This window comes from Trachinotus anak, unplaced genomic scaffold, assembly GCF_046630095.1.
Source record: "Trachinotus anak isolate AG129_WGS33_773 ecotype Australia unplaced genomic scaffold, CSIRO_AGI_Tana_v1 ptg000007l, whole genome shotgun sequence".
Lineage (NCBI taxonomy): Eukaryota > Metazoa > Chordata > Actinopteri > Carangiformes > Carangidae > Trachinotus > Trachinotus anak.
The window spans coordinates 11676843-11698513 of NW_027273858.1; the positions used below are offsets into that span (position 1 = coordinate 11676843).

Below are 21671 nucleotides of genomic sequence, written 5' to 3' on the forward strand. Positions count from 1 at the left end.
AAGATGTGTCATTGGATTAGCACATGAGCATATGCCCTTAGCCTTCTCCAGTCGCCCGCAAGCACCTTAAGAGCTGCATCTCATGTACAGGACTCTCAACGGAGCCGTCTTCATGGTGCGGTTTCATGACTTCATTCTTTAGGATGAAGAATGTAAAGATAATACATTTGCCACAGCTTTTTGTGTTTGTGCACGCCTGCTTTGGTAAGTTTCACATCTTTCATTCTTTGCTTATAGCAGGCTCGTGTTGCTAGGATCAGATTGCAAATTATGTTTAGATACATTCAAGGGCCTCCGGGTTGATGACTGTAAATCTTCTATTCTTTCAATTCTGTTTTCTGTTCATTCATGTTCTTGCGTAACTGGGTTAGCTACTCTTAGAAATGCATGTGAGTTTGTACACTACATGCCTGTCAAACCATTTCACTTGTTTGATTTATGAAGTTGGTTTCAAAGGTAATATGAACTATAGATAAAAAATTTTAAAAAACAACATTGTCTCTGTCTCTGCCTCCAGAGACCTCAGGCCTATGTATGGAAACGGTATCTTAGCAGGTTGACGTAACTCACATGTAATCCCAGTCAAAGTGACAGAGAAATCCAGAGGTGTAAGTTCAGTGCGTAGAGTGTTAAAGGAGAGACTATGTAACTTTAGTGATGGTGACCATTGTCGCCACCAATGACAAAATAATGGTGATTGCTAAAACATAGTTTATTAAGTAAAGAACAAGTAGAAAAGAGGGATTAAGTCAGAGAAGTGACTTAGTACCGACAAACAGCAGCATAAGTTGGCTGACATTAGCAAACAAGAACAAAGGCTGCTGGTCATACCAGACCAAGTGAGGCTATTGCAGCAAAACCCTTGAGTGTTCTGAACTGATTAAGGGTGTGTTTTATAATTTATGAATTCAACTTTCAATTTGAATGAAGAAGACTGTGTTATTTCAGTTCATAGTCTCATTTTAAGGTGAATTACATAAAACTTTAAATTTTGGTTTCCTTGGTCCTCAGCACAAGCAGACTTTGCCCCCCACTTCTATGACAACGGACCCTACAGCCACAATGGGAACCTGGCACTGTTCAGCCTGTCAGAGGACACGCCTGTCGGTGAGATTGACCTCTGACTTAGAGGACATTTACAGCTAATGGGCTAGTGGAACAACCAATCAACAAAATGGTGTGTTAGAGCTGCCAATATCTGAGAGTCCGGGATGTTAAATAGTCTTTGATAGATGAACAGATGTTGTGTGGCATGTACATACGTGCTCATCTGCTGGTGCCACCTGGTTGATGTGAGGGACAGTTTGCTGGCTGTGAATGTGGTGCAGCTGTCCCATACACCTTGCATTGGTTCAGGGTACTTATACTGCTGCCTTCTGTGTCACAGCCTGGTTCTGTTGACCTACACTAGTTGGACAGAATCTGGTCCATTTAGATTTTGTTTCTAAAAAACATCTTTATCCAGTTGAGAGCTGAGGCAAAATTGACTAAATTATCATGTCTTCCTTTAGGTACACAGATCTACTGTCTCAATGGCACAGACCCTGAAGGCCAGGAGGTGAGGTATGGCCTCTCCTTTGACCCGGGGTCCAAAGAGTACTTCAGTGTCGACCCTAAATCTGGAAACATCACATTGGTGGAAAAGTTGGACAGAGAGGTACACTTAGTGATAAATTTGACTATTTATCTAAATTGGAACTTAATCCTTAAGGAAAAACTAAGATGATAAGATCATGCATGTCTCAATATGAACTTGTTTTATTTTGAAATTTGCTCAGAAACAAGATTCTATTGACGTTCTTGTCAGCATCACAGATGGGCAAAGCAAGGTATCAACATCTAGTTCAATATGTGACAATGCTATTTAATGCCATCCTTTATATTGACTCAAAGTGATATAAACTGGAACATGCTTTATGTGCTCTGTCATCTTCTTCTTTTCAGGTTGTGGAAAGAGTAACAATATTCGTAATGGATGCCAACGATGAAAAACCTGAATTCCAAAACATGCCTGCAATCATTGATGTACTGGAGGTAAGTTAAGCCACGATCAAGTGTCAGTCTCTCCACACAAAATGTAAAAAGACATTATATTACTGTAAAAAATATCAACATTATTTTCTGTGTTGCACATTTTTCAGACAACCAAGTCTGGCAGCAGCATCTACAACGTCGAGGCAGTGGACAGAGACACAGGCTCAGGGGGCTCAGTCACCTACTACCTTCAGGTATCCCTTGACAGTAGGAAAATGCTGCCCACTCATATCCCAAGACATTTTTAAATATGAAGCACTACCTGCTAGCTAACTGGGGGCTTATAACGTTAATGTGCATGTGATGTAATGTATAGATGTACTGATAATGAGGTTAACATCAATTTGAGTCTCTAGTGTGTGTGTTTTTGTGCATGTGACTGAATATGGTGGTGTAGTTATGATGATGGGGATTAAATCACAATTACATTTGTGTCAGGTACTGGCGGCTTAGAGGGCTGCTTTGGCAGCAGGTGGCAGCGAATGTTAGTTTGCACTTTGGACTATTAGGACCAAAGGACAGCTGGCCTGGAGTGACAGTGACAAGGGAGGCAGTGTACATCTGGACACGGCACCTGCCTGCCCTGTCCTTGAGCATATGGGTTCTTTACATCCAGATGGACAAAGAGATAGACTTTAAACTGGATGTGGCCTAATGCAAGAGGCTACTGAGTGTTTTTTATGCAACCACTTTTCATGATATCTCACGAGAGTGGTTGTAAATGGGGTTTATGGGGTTTCAGCAACAGGATTTCATTCATGTGACCTTACTCTCTGTGTGTGCTTTTAAAATCCTCTGTTTGTACTGTTCTCTGTTACAGAATGGTCAGTCCACTCTGTTTGCCATTGACAGACATAGTGGAGTCCTTCGTATCAAATCTGGGGAAACGTTGGACTACGAGAAAACAAAGACACACTTTGTCACTGTCATTGCAAAGGTAATGAATATATCAAAGCTCAGCATTTCTGTCCTTCAACAGTGTACTTTCATTTTCAGTTAAAAGGTACCCTTTAAAGTTTTTGCTGTTTTTGCTGTTTTGTTAGTTTAGTTGTAAATAACTTGGCCCACAACTTTAGAGTGACACAAGATACATTCCTGCTGCCTATTTCAGCCTCTAACAAATAGTTGGTGGTGGTATTGCTCAAATAGCAATGTGCCAACAAATGTTTTGCAAATGTTTTTGCGGAAGGAAATATATTCAACATATTCATTAACTCTTGAGAATAACAAAATACATTTTATGAGAAAGATAAAACTTCATGTGGCATCTTTAAATACTTTATCAAAACAAAAGAATGGTTGTATATGATTGTTACAGTGCCTTCATTTAAAAACATTCAAACAACCCTAAAAGAATTCCCGGTTTTAAAGGCTGAGCCACAGTGGATCACATGGTGAGAAACAGATGTTTTTTGTCGCCTGCAAAAGGAGCGAAATTCTACCAAAAAATATCTAAAATGATATTTTATCTTTAATTTGTATTAATAAAGGTTTATAAACATAAATATAACAAATAAAAATCATAGTTCTCCTGTTCAGAGATTCTGTCTTTTATAAGCTGAAGAGTTAAATTAACATAACTGTTGTTCCAGGATGGTGGTGGTAATTTTAATGGCAAGGAGCAGTTTCTGTCATCCTCTTCTACCCTGACCATCAATGTGATCGATGCTCAAGACACTCCGCCATCTTTTATTGGGACGCCCTATTTTGGCTACGTTTATGAAGTCTCAGTGCAAGTGAGTAAGACAACGGTTTACCACACAAGTCTTTGAACATTTTGTAAAGTTGTATTATCTTTCCTAAATGAACATCAGATTGAAGTATCACAGCATAGCGAGAACACGGTAACCTGACATGGTGAATGCAACTCATTTCTGTACAGTATAAATAAGACCGATCATATCACATGTATCATATGACACAGCTGTAACTGCTGGCATTTCACAGTAATACCAGCGGTGCTTTCTTCTTTCTTTCTTTCTTCCTCACAGCTTTTGAAAGCCATGTTATCTCCTCAGTTTCAAAATGTCACTGCAGTAGTGCATCACAGAAGAAAGACACCTTCTGACATTCATCCAAAAGGAAATAATTAGGGCCATGACATTTTAATGTGCCTTTGAAGACTCAGTGAAGGCCAGGTGCAGAACAGATTTTTGTGGTGTGCTGTGACCAGCCGAGCGCCAGCCACGAGAGGACTCAACACCTAGTTAAAATGCATGCTTTGTTTTTGTTGAAGGTGTTTGAAAAATGATTTTACAGAAGAATATTACATGAATCTTACACAACTTAATGGCCAGCTGTCCAACAGGTCATTTCTGTATCCTGGTTGTCTTTATTTAACAGCAAAACCTCTCTGATTTTTTTCCCCAGGGATCTGAAATCTTCACTGTTGTCGCCAAAGACGGTGATGTGGGAAATCCAAATCCAATTTGTTATTCCTTTGATGAGGGTGAGTATTTAATGCAAAGAAGACTAAAATGAAGGAAAAGGAAAATTTAATATGAGTGTTCCTCTGTCTGTCGCATGTCTCTGCAGGGGATGATGGTGTTTTTAGCATCAATAAAACAAGCGGTTCTATCACCCTACTGACTCTCCCCATGTATCTGAAGAGAGAGATCTTTAACATTAAAGTCAGGGTAAGTTGTACTTCATTCAGCCCTAAGACAGGACCTGCATTCTCATAAGTATCAGTCAAGTCAAAGTACTTTTCCACAAAAAAAAATCTACTACTACTGTTGCTTTAAAATCTTTGAATTATCTTTCAAATTACCTGAAATTAAAGAGAAAACACTTCAGAAACCTTTGACTTGAAATAGGATTCACAAGGTCGAGGTATTCTGGTGAAACTGGTGGATAAAATGTCACACGGGCTCATGTCTATCATCTGCATAAGTGATACATATGGGCATCATCTTTACTACGTCTGTCCAGGCTTCAGAAGTAAGTCCTGAGGGCAGACTGATGGACTACGCGGTGACCACGTTGGTGATCCGTGTGGTGGACCTGAACAATAACCCACCTACTTTCTACGGGGAGAACGGCCCACAGAACATGTTTCAGTTGAGCATGTACGAGCACCCACCGGAGGGGGAGATACTCCGGGGCCTGAAAATCACTGTCAATGACTCTGATCAGGTGGGGAGATCATTACTGTCTGTCATATTTTCTTCTGCACTGACACTGATTTGTTTGATAATACTGTTTTCAGTGATGTTTTACTGAGCAGGTATCATCTTTTAGCACTGACATAATGTTATTGCTCTAAGCTGCCTCAGTCAGCCACTACAGAGTTAGAGTTATTATGTAACAACAAATGACATTGTTACCTAATAAGAAACTGATTTAATCAACATGTATAGTACTGCAACATTGTGTGGAGGCTGGTGTCTGCTTTTTCTGTCTATGAAATGGCTTTAAGCCATTATCACAGACAATCCTTTTAAAATTACTCAAACTTGAAAGTAAGCCAACACAAATTAAAAGGTGCTCCCTAAGTATGCCATTTGTCAGCTTATGCAAGTCTTTTTGTGTATACAACTCCTTGTACATGGCTCATCCAAATGGCTGTTGTTCACCAAATGTTTTCTCTGATAATACTGTTACAACATCAGGGCGAGTTCTGTCTGTCCACTGATATTTTGTTTCACAAAGACTTATATTGCTGCTACTGATATCCTATTGATTGCTCTTACATTACAGCAAAGACATTAAGCTTTTATATTGATTAAATGCACTATATATTGCATGGATTATACTCAATGTCCACTTGTTTGCCATGGCTTTGTAACAAATGCAGATTACTATAAATAGGTTCATGTATAACGTAACTGTCATTTTCACTAATGAGACGTTTTGAGCAGTATGACGATGTGTGTTGTGCTCTTGCAGGGGGCAAATGCTAAATTCAATCTGAGACTGATTGGACCAGGAAGGATGCTGCGAGTCGTCCCTCAGACTGTACTGAATGAGGCTCAGGTCACAATCTTAGTAGAAGACTCTGCTGCCATGGACTATGAGAAACATCATTTTCTCACATACAAGGTTAGGCCATTACATGAACTGTTCAACTCATCAAAAAGAAAAGGGATTCAAAATCACAAACACACACATTTTCTCAACAAATGGCAGTGATGTATCTGTAACTGTATCACATGCATCTGTTGCATTGTATAATGTACTGTTTCATTTATTTATTTCCAATCTTTCTCCTCTTTAGCTACTTGCAGTTGAGATTGATACTCCAGAGAGATTCAGCGCTACAGCAGACATCGTCATTCATCTCCTGGACACCAATGACAACGCTCCAAAATTCTCCTCAGATTACTACATCGCCAGAATCCCAGAAAACTCACCCGGTGGCTCCAATGTGGTGTCAGTCACGGTGAGTGAGTCTTCATCCCATCTAAAAACACATGCCATCACCAACGTACGTCACTCTGAGCTAAAGAGGAATGCTGATTTTAACAAAATGCCCAAGAGGGCCATTAATTCCCTAAATGTAGATGTTTTTGGGCACTGGGGGTTGGGATAATATGTGAAAACATGTAGATAAAAGCTAGGCGAGGTAAGCTGCCAGATGGCTATCACTTTCATTTCGTTGTGTAACACCAAATTCCCAGATTTTTTTTTTTTTTTCTAATGCCTCGTAGCACATGCAGCTGCATCACAGAAATAACATGAACACTAAGGGCATGTTGGGTTTTTTAGGGCCATTTAGTTTAAAAAGGATTCGCCCTTGTCAGCGCATATCAGCCCTGCAGAGGCTCAAAGCAACATGGAGGCTCACTAATAAATCCTGCCCTTGCGTGAACACCACAGAGGCTCGTTGCCTTGATCCCAGGCAATTTCAATCAGATAAAAGAACAGCCAACAAGTGACCTTGGACACATGGAGACAGCAAATAGGCATCCCTGCAGCGACAGACAGACAGATTAGCTGATGCCCATGATGATGTTCCTATGACATCAAAAATCAGTCTTTTTATAGCTGACCTCTGTAACATCATGTTCCAGTCCAGCATAGATTCATTCAGTTTACTGAGTCCGCGGTGGCAGACAGTTCATACAGGTTAAGGAGGGGATATGAACAAATATAACCTCAACATGGTGAGGTTTGTAAAGAAAAAAGAAAAAGAAGCACACAATATTGGTCACTGGCCCAACTTGAACCCAAAATAATGCCAGTACATGGACAGTACATATTCCTTATCTTACTGAGCCACATATTGCACTAAAATCCTTAAAGTGAAATTTCAGATTACCGGACTTAAGTGATGTCGAACTGACCTAATTTATGAAAGTGCTACAAACCAAACTCAAAGCATTTTTTCCCCTATAATCTGTGTTTTCTGTTTGTCTACAGGCAACAGACCCAGACTCGGGACCTTGGGGTGATGTGAAGTATTCCATCTACGGATCAGGGGCTGACTTGTGAGTATGAGAATGTAACTACAGCTGAGTTGTGTCAGGGTTTTGTTTGAAGGAACTGGGCTCCTTTCCCATGTGACCCTCAGCACCTCCTTCAAATTCCTCACATCCTCATGATATGTGTTTGAACAACATTATCTTGATGTTTCAAATCTAAATCTGCACAAGAATAAGAAAACACTATTATATATTCCAACCAAACCACACTTTCAAAGTGTCAGTCTGCTTTTTTTTTTTTTGTTGCCTCCTCTGGGATCATGTCAGGATGAACTCATGAACTCTATACAACATTATTAGGAGTTGATACCCTTTGTCAACAGTGGAAAAAACAGACTACACTCTTCATAAAAACACATCTAAGGCACACTGATCTCACAAAAATAGTTGAATTAAATGACAAAAAAAAAAAAAGAAAATAGGATCTGAGTTTTAATGTGGCATTTTAACTGTAAACGCTGTGCACAGCCACAGTGCAGCTGTACATGAAGACCATCTACAGTGAAAACACATCTGCCTGAAAGCTGTGCAGAAATACAACAGCAGACTTGTTTTTCATATGAGAGCTTGCTTCTGTTTATTGCACCTAAGCGCTGTATTCCCTCAGAGGATTTGCTGGCATTTTCTCTTAGCTCGACTTTTATTAGATTTCTAGTGGAAGTTGAAAACAAGCTCAGTGGTCACTGTTCTCTCTCAGTAATAACACACAATATACCTCCAGCTTGCCTTTCATATCATTACAGAGAGTCCAAAAGATCACCTGCATTTTGCACAAAGTTAGTACCGAACACGTCCCAACACTGTAACAATCAACACTGTAACTGTTTGGAAAATTATTTGCTTCTTAATCATGTTTCTACATGGACGTCTAAGAGGGGCAAATACCTGTATTATGGAAAATTTAGAACGGTAAAGCAAAGGAATGTTCCCAATGAATCACTTTCTTTGCATGATGAAACGTAGGTGGAGTATTTTTGGACCCTTCAATGCAGATTTTGAGCTCTGTAGAAATGAATTAGTGGAGATATGTGATGTCACATGGTCTCCAGGAGAAGGATTTCCAAAATAAGCAGAGGAGAGAGATTTGGAGCACTTTTAGCTTAGTGGATACTTGTTTGGTCTGCACCATTTTCAAACTGTGTCACCTCAGATTACTCTGCAAAATGAAGGAATACATAGCAGCATTTCTCTGCTCTGCATCTATGAAAAATAGCATTTCATATTTCTGACTTTGCGCTGTTTTTTTTTGTTTGTTTGTTTGTTTGTTTGCTTGTTTGTTTGTTTTATTGTTTTATTGTTTTTGTTTTGTTTTGTTTTTTTTACGATATCTTGTACAATACTTCAGCATACACAGGACCGTGAAGTCCTGATCTTTGCCTGCTCATCCTGTGTCTTTGTTAATCCTGTAATGGGATTGGTGGAGAAAATAGACTGGTCTTTGCTGCTGTACCTTTGCACTGTGACAGCGTCACTGCAGGGCAACTAAGCATGTCAGTCAGTGAAACAGTCTAATTCCACACTTACTCTGTTCAGTTCAATCTTTCATGACCTAAGTTTGGTATGGAACAGTAAAATGGTAAGTTAAAGGAATAGTTTGACATTTTAAGAAGGTTTCGGTGAGAAGAGCAACACTCTTGGGTCTATGCACCAAGTCAGGGGGAACAGCTAATCTGGCTGTCTCCAAAGCTCAACAATCCACTTACAATGCTAAAGCTCACTGTTTGACATGTTTTAGCCTGTTCGCAGTAATCTAACTACAACAATTTGTGGTTTTAGGAGGAGTCTCTAGCAGCCTCTGTTCAAAGACTAGACCGGTGGAAGTCACTGTGTTGGCTGCTGTTTACCATAACATAACTCCCTGTAAAGCCACAAACTTTTTTTTTTTTTTAACATACAGGTTAAACAAACAAGATACATTTTAGTCAGTAAATTCTAGAGGCGTTTCTGGGTGTAGCTTCATACTTTACACACAAACACAAGAGTGGTGTCATCTGACTCTGAGAAAAGAAAAAAAACACACACACAAGAATATTTCTCAAACTGGAAATTATTGCTTTAAAGTTTGCAACTACAGCACATATACTTGGTTTTAAAAAAGTTATTGCAACTCTTTGTAAACATTTTAAACAATAAAAACATGAACTTTCAAGAAAATATCTCTTCCAGAAGTAATATATTCTCCTTAAGCTCCACTTGAAAAACACATGACCCATCAGATTTAGTTTGGGGATATCAGTAGAATAAATAATAGTGACTCTTAAGCCTCGAACTCCTGCAGTTAATGAGAATATACAATGCCCCCCAGTCCTCCACTATAGTGGAGGCATAGAGAGTATACATCCTCTCAAGTTAACTTAAGAAGAAAATAAGTTACACACAATAATCTTAATCAGTGTAAAATATGTAAAATATCGTGGCTCTGTGTTGAACACATATGATAAATCTGAATTAAATTTCCCCCACCGTTTAAAGGTTCCTGATCCAGCCTGAATCTGGGATCATCTACACCCAGCCATGGGCGAGCCTGGATGCAGAAGTGAGATCCAAGTATAACTTCTATGTGAAGGCGGAGGACGCAGAGGGGAAGTACAGCCTGGCTGAGGTCTTTGTGACGGTGCTGGACCTGAATGACCACCCACCTGCTTTCAACGACAACTTCCTCGAGAAGACCATGGTGATCGGAGCACCAGTGAAAATAGAGGTGTGCGCTCCCTTGTGAATCACTATGTCAGATAAAGTCAAACTCAAAATAGTCTCACTGTTATTATGTTTGCGATTAAAAGCATCTGCATGTACACAGGCTGTAGATGATGACGCAGAGGTACCCAACAATGTTATCGAGTATGCCATCATGAAAGCTGAGCCAGACAACAACATCTTTGACATTAACGCTGACACTGGAGAGATTGTGCTCAAGTCCTACATCAAGTCCATGGCCATCATCCAGAACATCACCAAGCAGACAGACTTCACCTGGTCCCTGGTGGTGCAGGCCAGAGATCGAGGCCAGCCGTCCTTCAGCACCACCGCCGTCGTCAAGATCGACATCACTGAAGCTGTAAGTTACAACAAAGAATAGATGATTAACAATATGTCAGTTAAACCCAATAAGATTTGATGAATTATAAAGATTATTCCAAAGTTTTACACTTAGATCATCAGCATCATTTCATAGCTTTTGCTCGGCTGTAGGTTATAGGTATTATATAAAAATAACTGAGCAATTCTACATTTTTAATTCTTGCACCACCTAATTTTTATTTTTTGGCATTTTGAAAATTAATACATGGAAATTTCATAGTTTGTACTTAAAATATAGATCATTTTCTATCAGTGATTTGTGATGTCACCTCTGATGTTAGATTAGGAGCAGGGCTGAGTTTTTTTAATGAGAATATAAATAGCAAATGTTCTGCTTATCTGTTTTTATCATTCCCTACTATAAGTTTATATCTCATCAGTTTATATATGATGGTGCAGATTTTCTGCAAGAATAACCCATTTCATCACAGCCTAGTTTCACCAGGTGTTTGCTTTCATAGCAGTTAAAATATTGTAGTCATAAAAAAAAGAGTCTCACACAAATGCAATTGTCATGTTTTCAGATCAAATCCAGATTTTTCTCATACTTCTTGGGCCTAAGGAAACGTCCAGGGGCTGTGTTTGGGATTTGTTTGACCATTGTCACCTTCGCCATTTCACTGACAATCTTCATTTCGACTCTTATATACTGGAACTCTGTGAAAAAATCCCGTGTACAATCTCAGGGCAAGATCAGAAAGATTATAAAGAGGCCTGTGCCATAAATGAAGCTGTTTGTTGTTTTTACTCTGTGGTACCAAGAATTTGTAGCAATTCTTTTATCAAAGGATTTCATAGTAGAACAAGGCTGTGTCTGTAAAAGAGTACAGGAGCACAACATAAACGACCCTCTCAGCACTTTCCCATGCTTTGTTCTGTCTATGTTTTGATTTAGTACTCACATATGACACCACAACAACACCCAAAACAAATTTGTTTGAGTGTTTCCTTTTCTCATTATTTCATATATGAATTATCAGATGGTCTCAGCTATGGGTTTCCCAGTCAACCTCTCTGATCTTGTCTTGACAGAACATAAAAACACAGTAAAGTAAATTAAAGTTTAATTTGCAAAACATGTTCCATGAAATATTTTGTTTTTATACAGACAGGGTTATGGCAGTATTTTTGCAGTAATTTATTTCTTGATTTTACATATTTTTTTATTTTGCACCTCACATGATATTTCTGGCCAAATGATGAATACATGCAGTATTACAGTACATGCACGGGACAGTATTAAAAGTTAATCTTTGTGTGACAGACTATGACTTCAGTCCCATGGATGTGAATTCTCCCTGTGCTCTTTTACAGACCCAACTCAATGGGGGGCCTTTGGGATCATTTTTAATGCAGAGTAGAAACAAGCCTTTGCAAATCCTAGGCATGCTTGCTGGTGTCATTAGTCTCATGGTCATAGTCACAGTCATCATCTCCACTGCAACATTCATGCGCAACAAAAAGTCCAACCGGATCCTGCCTAACCGCCGTGTAAGGAGGAGACCACGGAAACAGCACACCTGGAACTTCAAGAACCCCTTCAAGACGCCGGAAGTTCCCGGAGAGAAATTCAAAGTTGAAGAGGAAGAGCGGGAGCCCGAGGTCAACGTGGAGAATGTCAACTACAACAACAATGTCACCAATGTTGTTAGACACTGGCCCCCACCTCCGCCACCCAACGCCCCATCACTGCCCCCACCACCACCACCCTACATCCCGAGGGAGACGCAGAGGGCCGTACCCACCATCTCAGCAACAGTGGCGGCCAAATCTAAAAAGAAGCCAGTGATCACCAAACAGGACACTGTGAACAAAGCACTGGTTTCAGAGCTCAAGTTGAGGCTGGAGCAGAAGAGGATGCTGACACATCAATAGTGCTCAATAGTGAACTTCTGATCCCTGTTGACGTATAGACAAATGGAAACTTTAAAATGGAAATTGGGAACATCCTCATTTCTGACAGCTGCTGAGCAGACTCCAGTTGAGGATTATGAATATTAATGTACGTTGATGATCAGAACAGCCACTAAATGATCCTTGAGATGAAATTGTTTTGTCCACCGTTTCCAAAGTCAAGAATGAACTCAATCATTAATAGTGCTTTGTGTGTGTGTGTGTGTGTGTGTGTGCGCGCGCGCGTGTGTGTGTGTGTGTGTGTGTGTGTGTGTGTGTGTTTTCAAAAACTTTAAACACACTAAAACCAGCTAACAGCTTCATTCCTTGTATATTAATAATGTCATTTTCATATGATAAAAGAAGAATCCTGTGTTCATGTTTTCCATTCATTGTTAGTGTCTGGTTCCAGTGAGATTTTATAAAAGATAACCCTAACTCCACCTTGTGAACCGTTTGTTGACACACTAGTGGCTTAAAGTTCCTCAACCCAGATCCCTTGTTGGGAATGAAGTCATTCAGATTTCAACAAGCGAGACTGTTTATTTGGGATCCAACCAAGCTCCTTACAAGAGATTTCATGACACTTGAACTGACTAAAGAGATCAGCCCAAGAGAAGGGAACCAAACTGATCACATTAGGAAGACTTTTAATCCTACTGCGCAGGTGTAAAGGCACAGCTTAGAGCCCTGATTCGCAGCAGTCACGATATGTCCACTCTCTGGTTTAAAGAACCTTGTTTCATTTGTTTACTGCTCTATGTGTGGTGGTATATCTGTTTCAATTGGTGTCTTTTTTTCCTCAAAAATACAGTTGCTGTGAAAAGACCGGTATTGATTTTAATACCAATAAAAGAACATCATTTGTAATTTCAACAGTGGAGGAAGTTTTTTGATCATTTTACTCAAGTAGCAATGAGACACACCATGAAAGAAAGAAGAAGAAAGAAGATTTTACACAGGTAAAAAATACAGAAGTATGAGGAAAACAAAGTACTAAAAGTAGAAGTATTCAGTAGTGTATGTAGAGTGGCACCTGATACATCATTTCATCATATGAATACTGATGCATCAACATATAAGCCTTAATATTGTAGTTGGTCTTTTGAGTTACTTTAATCTATAACAGTGCACCAGCTTTTATAAACTGATCACATACTTTGAAGGTTAAATCTTAATCTGAAAAATAACTACAGATGTAATAGTGTAGTAGCTGTGTGAGTAAATATTCCTTCCACCACTGAATTTAGATATTGAGATTGCTGGTGGGACAATATGGCATATCTGGTCAACACCAGCTACAGCTGTCCAGGATTAGACCATACTGTGTCCAGGACAAACAGATGAGTGGACTGTAGCCTCGAAGGCACCGTGAAACACACAGCAAGAGATGGCTTTGTTGCCATGGTCTTAAGACCAACGCCTCCTTAATGAGCCTGCAAATGTACTGTACTGCCCCCTTCTGGAGACAAAGGAGAAGCTGCTTGGACCACAGCACTCAAGTGAAAGACAAATAAGGTGTGTGAAAGATTCTCAAATCTTCACACAAAGGAGCCTCACACTTATAATGACTGAAACTGAGGCTTCTGTGGCCTTCAGTAAAAACTTAGTGTCATTTGTCTCGGGGTCTATAGCATATTGTATATTAAGAGATTGTAAAAAATTAGAACAATATGAACAGAGCATTATATCCAAACACTGAGTAAGAGTCATATAGAACAACAGGAGCTTGGTTTGAGATGTAGGAAGGAGGCTTTACGCGCTACATTGCATTTGCTGTTGTTTTTGGTCGGACCTGAGCAGATGTTCTGCAAATATATTATCCTCATAGAAGCCCTTTTGCTCTCCTTAGCTCCAGTGTCAATGTGAGCACTACCAATTATGAAGTTACACTGAACCTCTCACTGGGTATTTGTGTAGACATCAGCCAAACATGCACACGATTTCGAAGTTACATAAAACATTAAATTTTCAGATTACCCCCTCTAATCCAAGGACCAACTTGTTCATCTTTGTACAATATTGCATCGTTGGCGAAAAACCAAAAGTCCATCTGCCCTGATCTAGTTTGGACTGACAAGATATGTGTGACTGGCATTAAACTTTCTGCAGCCTCGGCTGGCACGTTTCATATGGTTATGATGATTCAGAATGGAACTTTTTTTTTTTTTTTTTTTTTTTTTTATTTGACAAATTAAAAACTGCCTCCTAAACTGAGAGATTATATGTGCAAATGCTTTTCCACCAATGTGAGATGTGTTGCTTTCTCATGCAACTACAGTCCAAAGATTCCTGAGAAAGACCCAAATTTAAGGTCAAAACTGTCACACACACATACACACACAAACACTTTTCAATGTTGCAAGCTGTTAATGCTCTGAAGTGAAATGAGGGAATATGAGGAGCAGCCCAAATGATCATGCATTATGCCGTGTAAGAGGCAGCCAGGATTACTGGGCTATTTGATAGAGGATTACAGAGTTGAAAGTTGCAAAGAGCATTGATGCTTTAGAATATAAGAAAGCTACGCACAGGGTTCAAAAATCCTGGTATGTGTTTGAAGCAATGGAGCTTCTAAAAGGTAAAAGAAACATCTGCTTTTCTGAACAAGGAAGAACCAAGATATAAACATAATGAGCACAGTGTTAACTTCTCATCTTTGAACACTGCTGCCCATGAGATCAGCAGCTGTCATAGGGCAGTGTTTAAATGATACACAGAGTATGTAAGGAGAAAAATAAGATAAGCCCAAACAAGCATGTAATTCATGTGTTCTGAAATTGAGTGTTTACAGAATTCACATTGTCTTGTGTCATAACACAGTGGGTGAGGATTACAACAAAAAGCAACATCAATCCCCCACCCGCAAATCATATAAACACATCTGAACAAGCAAGAAAGCAGATGTGCCTGTGCTCTGGAAAATGAGAGCTGCCAATCTCAGCCAGTCCTTTAAAACCCTCATCATAGGTCAACAAGAGTGGGCCCCAGCAGAGACGAACTGATCTCCTTGCGTCACAAGAGACAGCAACACATGGAGATGGAGGAGGGGGCTCGTGTGTTCTGATCATAAAGTGACGGCAAGAGGGGAATATGGGAGAGGATACCAGTGTTTGGGTATTATGTCAGATGAACAATGCCATTGGCCGAGGCATATCCGTCGTGCCATCTGTCTGGGTTGGTTGGTGCAGCTCATGTGTGACACATGGCTGCCGTGTGCTGCATTCGCAGAAGTGGGAAAGAGAAGAACTGTGACGTACATGTCCAGTGACGCAGAGAGGATTAAATATATGTCAGTCAAACTTTACAGTTCACATACAGAACTTCATCAAGTGGCTTCAGCCACCTCATTGGTATATGTAACTGTGGTCTTGAAATTCAGCCTTCATGTCTACCGTAAGCTTTAAAGTGTTAATCAGTTTCAGTCCTCACAATTTTGTTTCGTCAGCTTCTATCGCTGCTTAATTTAATGCAGATACAAGGTGAATAGGTTTCGGCCATAACCTTGTGCCTGATCAAATAATCGTACAGCAAAATGCTTTTAAACTCCAGAGATTTAGGTTGCATTTGCATTAAGTTGGGGGGCTCACAAGAGATATATTTTTAAAAAGAGTGGTCCAAATGGATGCGGCAAAGGCCAGAATACCCTGACCTTTAGTTCCTTGTATGTATTGAGCCTCAGAAATGCAGGGACCTTCAATTTCTGTAATCCAGCTCAGTAGCTCATGCATCCTCACTTCTTTCAGACCCCAGACCTCCACACTGGCTTTCTGTTAAAAACTTCAAGTTTCAAGCTCAAGCTGCAATAACCCTGATGATATTTGACTTTGGAAAGATTCCTCTAGAGCCACAGAGGACATTACACAACTGTTTGCTGGGATGGGTAGTTCTCATCACGACAAGTAAACTGAACTTTATGTGTAATATCAACTGACTGCCTCTATCAGGCTTTTTTTTCCAACATCAAGTGTCGGTAAAATAAATGGTAAAACAAAAACACACATACACAAGTAAATCAATTTAATTCAAATTTGGTGGCTGTGTGTGTTGCCTTAAATATTATAAAAGGGACAAAGAATTAAGGTTCTGTCACTTTGTTTTGTCACCATAATGCTGCTTTCAAAGAACTACGCCAACGTACTATGTCACCAAACACATGGTATGTCCCCATACACAAACACACAAACACATGTATACACAAAAGAAAGCAAAATTTGATATAAAAGATTTTCCAGAGTCCACTAATACATGAAGTGTCCTGCTGCTCTTTTAAAAAGTAGAAAAAACTTCAAAACATATACTAGTAACTGATACTCATACAACATACTCATACACTGAATGTACAAACTGTGAGTTATTATGATGTGTAGAAAATTGAATGAAAATATTTTCTTCTGACAAAAATGCTCACATCTGGTTGAAGATAATTTCTTATTCCAGATCCACCATTATGTTACAGTAAAAATATTACAACTAAGTTGAGGTGAAGGTGAGTCAAAATCAAAACCAATCCGATCAATGGATTAATAGATCAATATATATATATATGTATAAATACATAAAACAATATTAAAGTGCTAACACAGACTAAGATCAAGAAGAAAAGTACACGCCTACCACCAACAAACCTATAAAAAAGTCCTTGTCAGCAAATCTTAGTTTCATTTACATCAATCACAAAGGCTTCGTATAAAGCAGCGATTTAAGATGTTTGATAATTTACATGTGAAAATATAACGATAACAAGACAAACATGTCCTATTTCAGACAGGAACAAACTGCAGCACATTCTCTACACTGGTGCAAATCCTTGAATTACACTCTTGACTTAATGGTCATCATTCACATCTTTGCAACACACTCCTCGGCCTAGAACAGAGGAAGAGATAAGATTAAAACCAAGGCAAATAATATTGTCACTCTGTTGAATAATGTAGTTATCAGTATCAAAGTCAGCGTCATGCAGCAGGTTTTTTTTTCTGATCTATTTTACAAAAAGAGTTGGTATGGAGTTTAGTCATCAGTCTATTACAAGCTCACTTTCATGTTTTTCCTTGTTGATTTAACAGAACAGTAATTTAGTATAGTTCAGCTGTGAGTCTGCTGTGGTCAGCTTTGCTCTTATGCAGTCTGTCATCTGACCTCCTCCTCACCTTCCTGTCTTCACTGGAATCTTTATTAACCAGGCCCTCGTCGCTGGCGGCCTGCAGGCTGTCGAAGGTGCCCTGCCTGTCCCGCTCCGCCCCTGAAGAGCTGCTTTCTCTCCGCCGATTCTTCCAGGACTCCATGATACCCTCCAGACAGGCAAACTTAGTGTCAGTGGTGCAGGCATACATACCTATAGGCACCGCCAGCACCATGGCTAAAACTATCACCACTATATGAATCAGTTTCTCCCTCTGCTCCATCTCAGTAATGTCACTTCCTGTTACAAACACGATGCACTGGCCTGGACGTGGTGCCTGATTTTTAAGGGTTACACAGATTTCATATTTGGTAGCAGGCATCAGGTCAGAGACGGAGTAAGAGTGTATCCCAGGGCCGACGTAAATCATTTCTTTTTTATCAGCATCTGCGCGGCCAAAGTGGATGGTGAACCAGGTCTCAGTGGGGCGCTCCAAGGCAGCGTACCACTCGATGGAGATGCCACGAACTGTCTGTTTGGCAATGCGGATGTCGATGTAGACGTTTTCATCACCAGCACCAGGTGCAGACGGGTTACCAGGGAGGCTTGATGAGTGGGAGCCATCAGGAGTGTGAACATCTAGGAGGATGCTGACAGATGAGTTCCCAATGAAGTTGACAGCAGTGCAGGTGTAGACACCACGGTCAGCTGCATGGAGGGAGGGGATGACCAGGAGGGATCTAATGGTGTCTTCATCCACTCTCTCCTGAGACTCTGGGAGGACAACAATAGTTATACAGAGTTATTTTAAAAAGGCATGCAAACTTAAACAACACAACTCCATTTGCAAAAACTAATTCTGGTTGTTATGCTGAGGCACAACTTGGTTCACCAAATTCAAGTATGTTTTTCCCACCTCAGAAGAAGAATCAGCCAAACAATTAAGCTACTTGTCCCCATTAAAGTGAAAGGGTGAACAATAATATGAACCCCATCACACAGACACACGAAACACAGTGGTACGGGCATACGCTATCAGCTTTAAGATGGATATAAATTGTAGAACTGCAATGAACAATTATTTTCAGCATCAGTTAATCTGCAGTTATTACCTCCATTTATCGTTTGGTCCAATCAATTTTGGTAAAGTTTAGTGTGACATCATCAGATTGCTTGTTTTGTTCGACCAACAGTCTAAAGCCTGCAGATATTAAAGTCACGATAACATAAGTCAAATAAAAGAATGAAATGTTCATCAAGAAGTCGGAATCAGAGAATATTTGTTGTTTTTGTCTGACAGTCACTTAAAGAACTAATTGATAATAAAGATAATGGCCACTTATTTTTCTGTGGATAAACTAATCAACTAATCAGCAAATGTTTAGGCACAATTCGTTTGGGGGATAATCCCAAAGTATAAGGACACTGTAAGATGTTGGTGTAATGGTTACAGGGTCCATGTAGTAATATGTATTTAACAAGCAAACTGTGGCTTAAAAATATGTTTACTTACTGACGTACTTAACATTAAAATGATATTTACATGGAAGATTAGAGATCACACTTAAGATATGGTAACTGGGGGAGTTGTCCTCATATATGTTAAACTAATGAGAAGATTATGGGTCAATCCACATGGATTAATGTCCACATGGATTAAAAAGCATAAAGAAGGCAGGAGTGTGCTTCATATTACCAAGTGAGACTTTCTACCTCTTTCCAATGAGGCAATCTTTGTTACTCTTTGAGTGTGTAGAGGTCAATTATAAGCCATTGATATGATAAATTTGGGTTGCCAAACTGGCGTTCATCCTCCATTAGCAGCATCCTTGAATTCATCAAGAAGATCACTGGAATGGACTATTTGACCTCTGACCTTTTAGAAAAAAACTGTAGAGTATCCACACCCATTAATAACTTATTAACATTTCAAAGTGCAGACTTAGTGGTATATTATAGAAATCTTTTTTTAAGAACTTACTAAAATGTATAATTACAAGTGAACAAGCTAATGAGATAGATGACTGTGATCAGTAGCAACAGTAATGACAGCGATAGGCCTACTAGTAGGGAGCAGCAGCCTGGTATTATCATTAGTTTATGATGGGCTAGTTTCTTGGAATCATGATCTACTATAAGTAGTCGACCCACTAAGGTTAAGTCTAATGACGCAGAGGTTTAATTAATTACACAATATCCCAACACGGTTGACATTAGCTAGGCTATGGCACACTATAATCTCCAACACTCTTAATCAACACTGATGGTGTTGTGCAGCTTGATAGAATCAGTAGTGATTAGTGATGGGCCAACATCCATCATCTCAAGGAGAGGTTAGAGGGGGTCTGCGATTAAAATGTGCGCTTAAGTATCTAATTTACCACAAGATATCACTCGAGCCAACGCGTGGATGGATGTCACACTCTCACCGTGAAATCCTCTGATTATCTTCAGACCATATGTCCACCACACCGCTGGGTCTGGCCGGGCCTTGGCGAGGCAGCGCAGCGTGAGGTTCGCGCCCAGGGGCAGGCTGATGTTGGAGGACGGGCTGCTGACCACGGGCTTCATGCACGCCTGCAGCTCTACCTCATGGAAGAACCTGCCCGCCCTAAAGTCCGGCCCTGAGCAGGTCAAGTAGGAGTTCATCAGTATAATCGGGGGGCTCAGGGACCTGATGAACTCCACGAAGCCCTTCAGGCGGCAGTCGCAGAGCCAGGCGTTGTCGTGCAGCGCCAGGACGACATTCGGCCCGGAAGCGGTCGCCTCCCGCTCGTCCGTGCTCTGTAGCTTTTGGTAAAGAGGCCAGTTTTGGAAGACTTCCTTCGATATGACCGTAAGCCGATTGAAGGATAAGTCTAAGTAAGTCAGACCTGGCAAAAATTTTAACGCATGCTCCGGCAGGACGTCCAGCTGGTTGTGCTTCAGGTCCAGGATCTTGAGGGCCGGCGTGTCCTCGAACGCTGTCCATGGTACTGATCGCAGCTTGTTCCCTTGCAGACGGAGCTCGGTTAAGTTCCCCAGACCCTCCAGACCTTTTGAGTTTATCACTGTGATATCATTGAAATTCAACCACAAATTCTCCAAGGCGGGGGTATTTGAGAATGCCCCTCTGGGTATTTCGGTAAAGTGAGATTTTTCTATTCGGATTTTGGTCATATCATCTGGGAGGTTCTCTGGTATGGCCCCAAACGCGCTCTCCTCCATACATATGAGCGACCTATGGTTAGAGGGAAGAGCATAAATGAGCATTTGCTTTCTGTGCAGCCTACTGCCTCATGAACACACTTTATCACCTGTAGTCGCTGGTTAGGATCACAGATTACACCCTTATACACCTAAATCTAGCCCCCAGTGTTCACTTCCTCGACCTTATTGAGAAAATATAAACTCTGCTATTTTCAAATAAGCATTTACTCAGTCACTGGTGTATCCACCATCACCCACTGACACAGTTAAGACTGGTTAAAAATACCTCTGCCTCTGTGAAGATCGGAGTACAGGAGACCAGGTCTTACCTTCCATGACGGTCTTCTACACAGCTGCACCCGCGTAAACATTGAGAATAAGTTCCATACGCTTCAATGTTAAACACAGCTATAACTAGCAGGTAACAAATTATGTCCATAGTCCGCGAAAATACTTTAAAGTTGATGGCTACATTCGTGCTCAAGACATGTCGAGTGCGGCAGACCAGAGAAGCCTATTAAGCTTAATCCCTGACGTACCTCGTCCTGAACAAGTGGCATCTAATTCTTGGGAAAGACGCGCACGATTAACGCTTGAAAGTGCCAGCAGGGCTGACCCGCTATATGTTTAAGTCGGTGGGACTTGCTGATTAAGTCGTCCGTTTTTTCTCATTTGTGACTAATGTAAATGATATTAAATGACCAATGCTTTGTAGTTCACTTATAAATACAAATATTACAAACCCTTTCTAAAGACTGACCCATCACCTTTAAGTCTCAGACCACCTGAGACTGACACTAATAGCCAAGAGTTGGCAGATGATTCTTCAAAACCAGCTTGATCAGCTATAAGCAAACCACCCACATACTTTTGAATACATATCAAAGGTATAAAAATCTTCTGAAAGGAGACCCAGGTTGGAAAAT

The 21671-nt window shown here is 40.3% G+C and overlaps 2 protein-coding genes across 4 annotated transcripts; one reads left to right on the forward strand and one right to left on the reverse strand.

Annotated features, from left to right (window-relative positions):
* cdhr1a (cadherin-related family member 1a) lies at positions 1-13307 on the forward strand. Of its 2 annotated transcripts, none has more exons than XM_071480522.1 (17): positions 1-204; positions 1012-1107; positions 1512-1657; positions 1779-1829; positions 1945-2034; positions 2142-2228; positions 2855-2971; positions 3627-3770; positions 4405-4483; positions 4570-4670; positions 4966-5169; positions 5923-6075; positions 6251-6415; positions 7396-7463; positions 9930-10158; positions 10258-10515; positions 11853-13307. In XM_071480522.1, the coding sequence occupies exons 1-17, from the start codon at positions 126-128 to the stop codon at positions 12411-12413; spliced, it is 2628 nt and encodes an 875-aa protein (XP_071336623.1). In that variant the 5' UTR covers positions 1-125; the 3' UTR covers positions 12414-13307. The 2 variants fall into 2 exon arrangements, with proteins under 2 accessions (XP_071336623.1, XP_071336625.1); XM_071480524.1 differs by lacking the exon at positions 11853-13307 and adding an exon at positions 11063-11404 and having other exon boundaries at positions 101-204.
* A 3129-nt stretch (positions 13308-16436) lies between these two features.
* lrit2 (leucine-rich repeat, immunoglobulin-like and transmembrane domains 2) lies at positions 16437-21293 on the reverse strand. Of its 2 annotated transcripts, XM_071480532.1 has the most exons (4): positions 21075-21293; positions 19986-20776; positions 17585-18330; positions 16437-17300 (listed from the first exon to the last, which is right to left on the reverse strand). In XM_071480532.1, the coding sequence occupies exons 1-4, from the start codon at positions 21182-21184 to the stop codon at positions 17274-17276; spliced, it is 1674 nt and encodes a 557-aa protein (XP_071336633.1). In that variant the 5' UTR covers positions 21185-21293; the 3' UTR covers positions 16437-17273. The 2 variants fall into 2 exon arrangements, with proteins under 2 accessions (XP_071336633.1, XP_071336632.1); XM_071480531.1 differs by having other exon boundaries at positions 16437-18330.
* Positions 21294-21671: the final 378 nt, after the last annotated feature.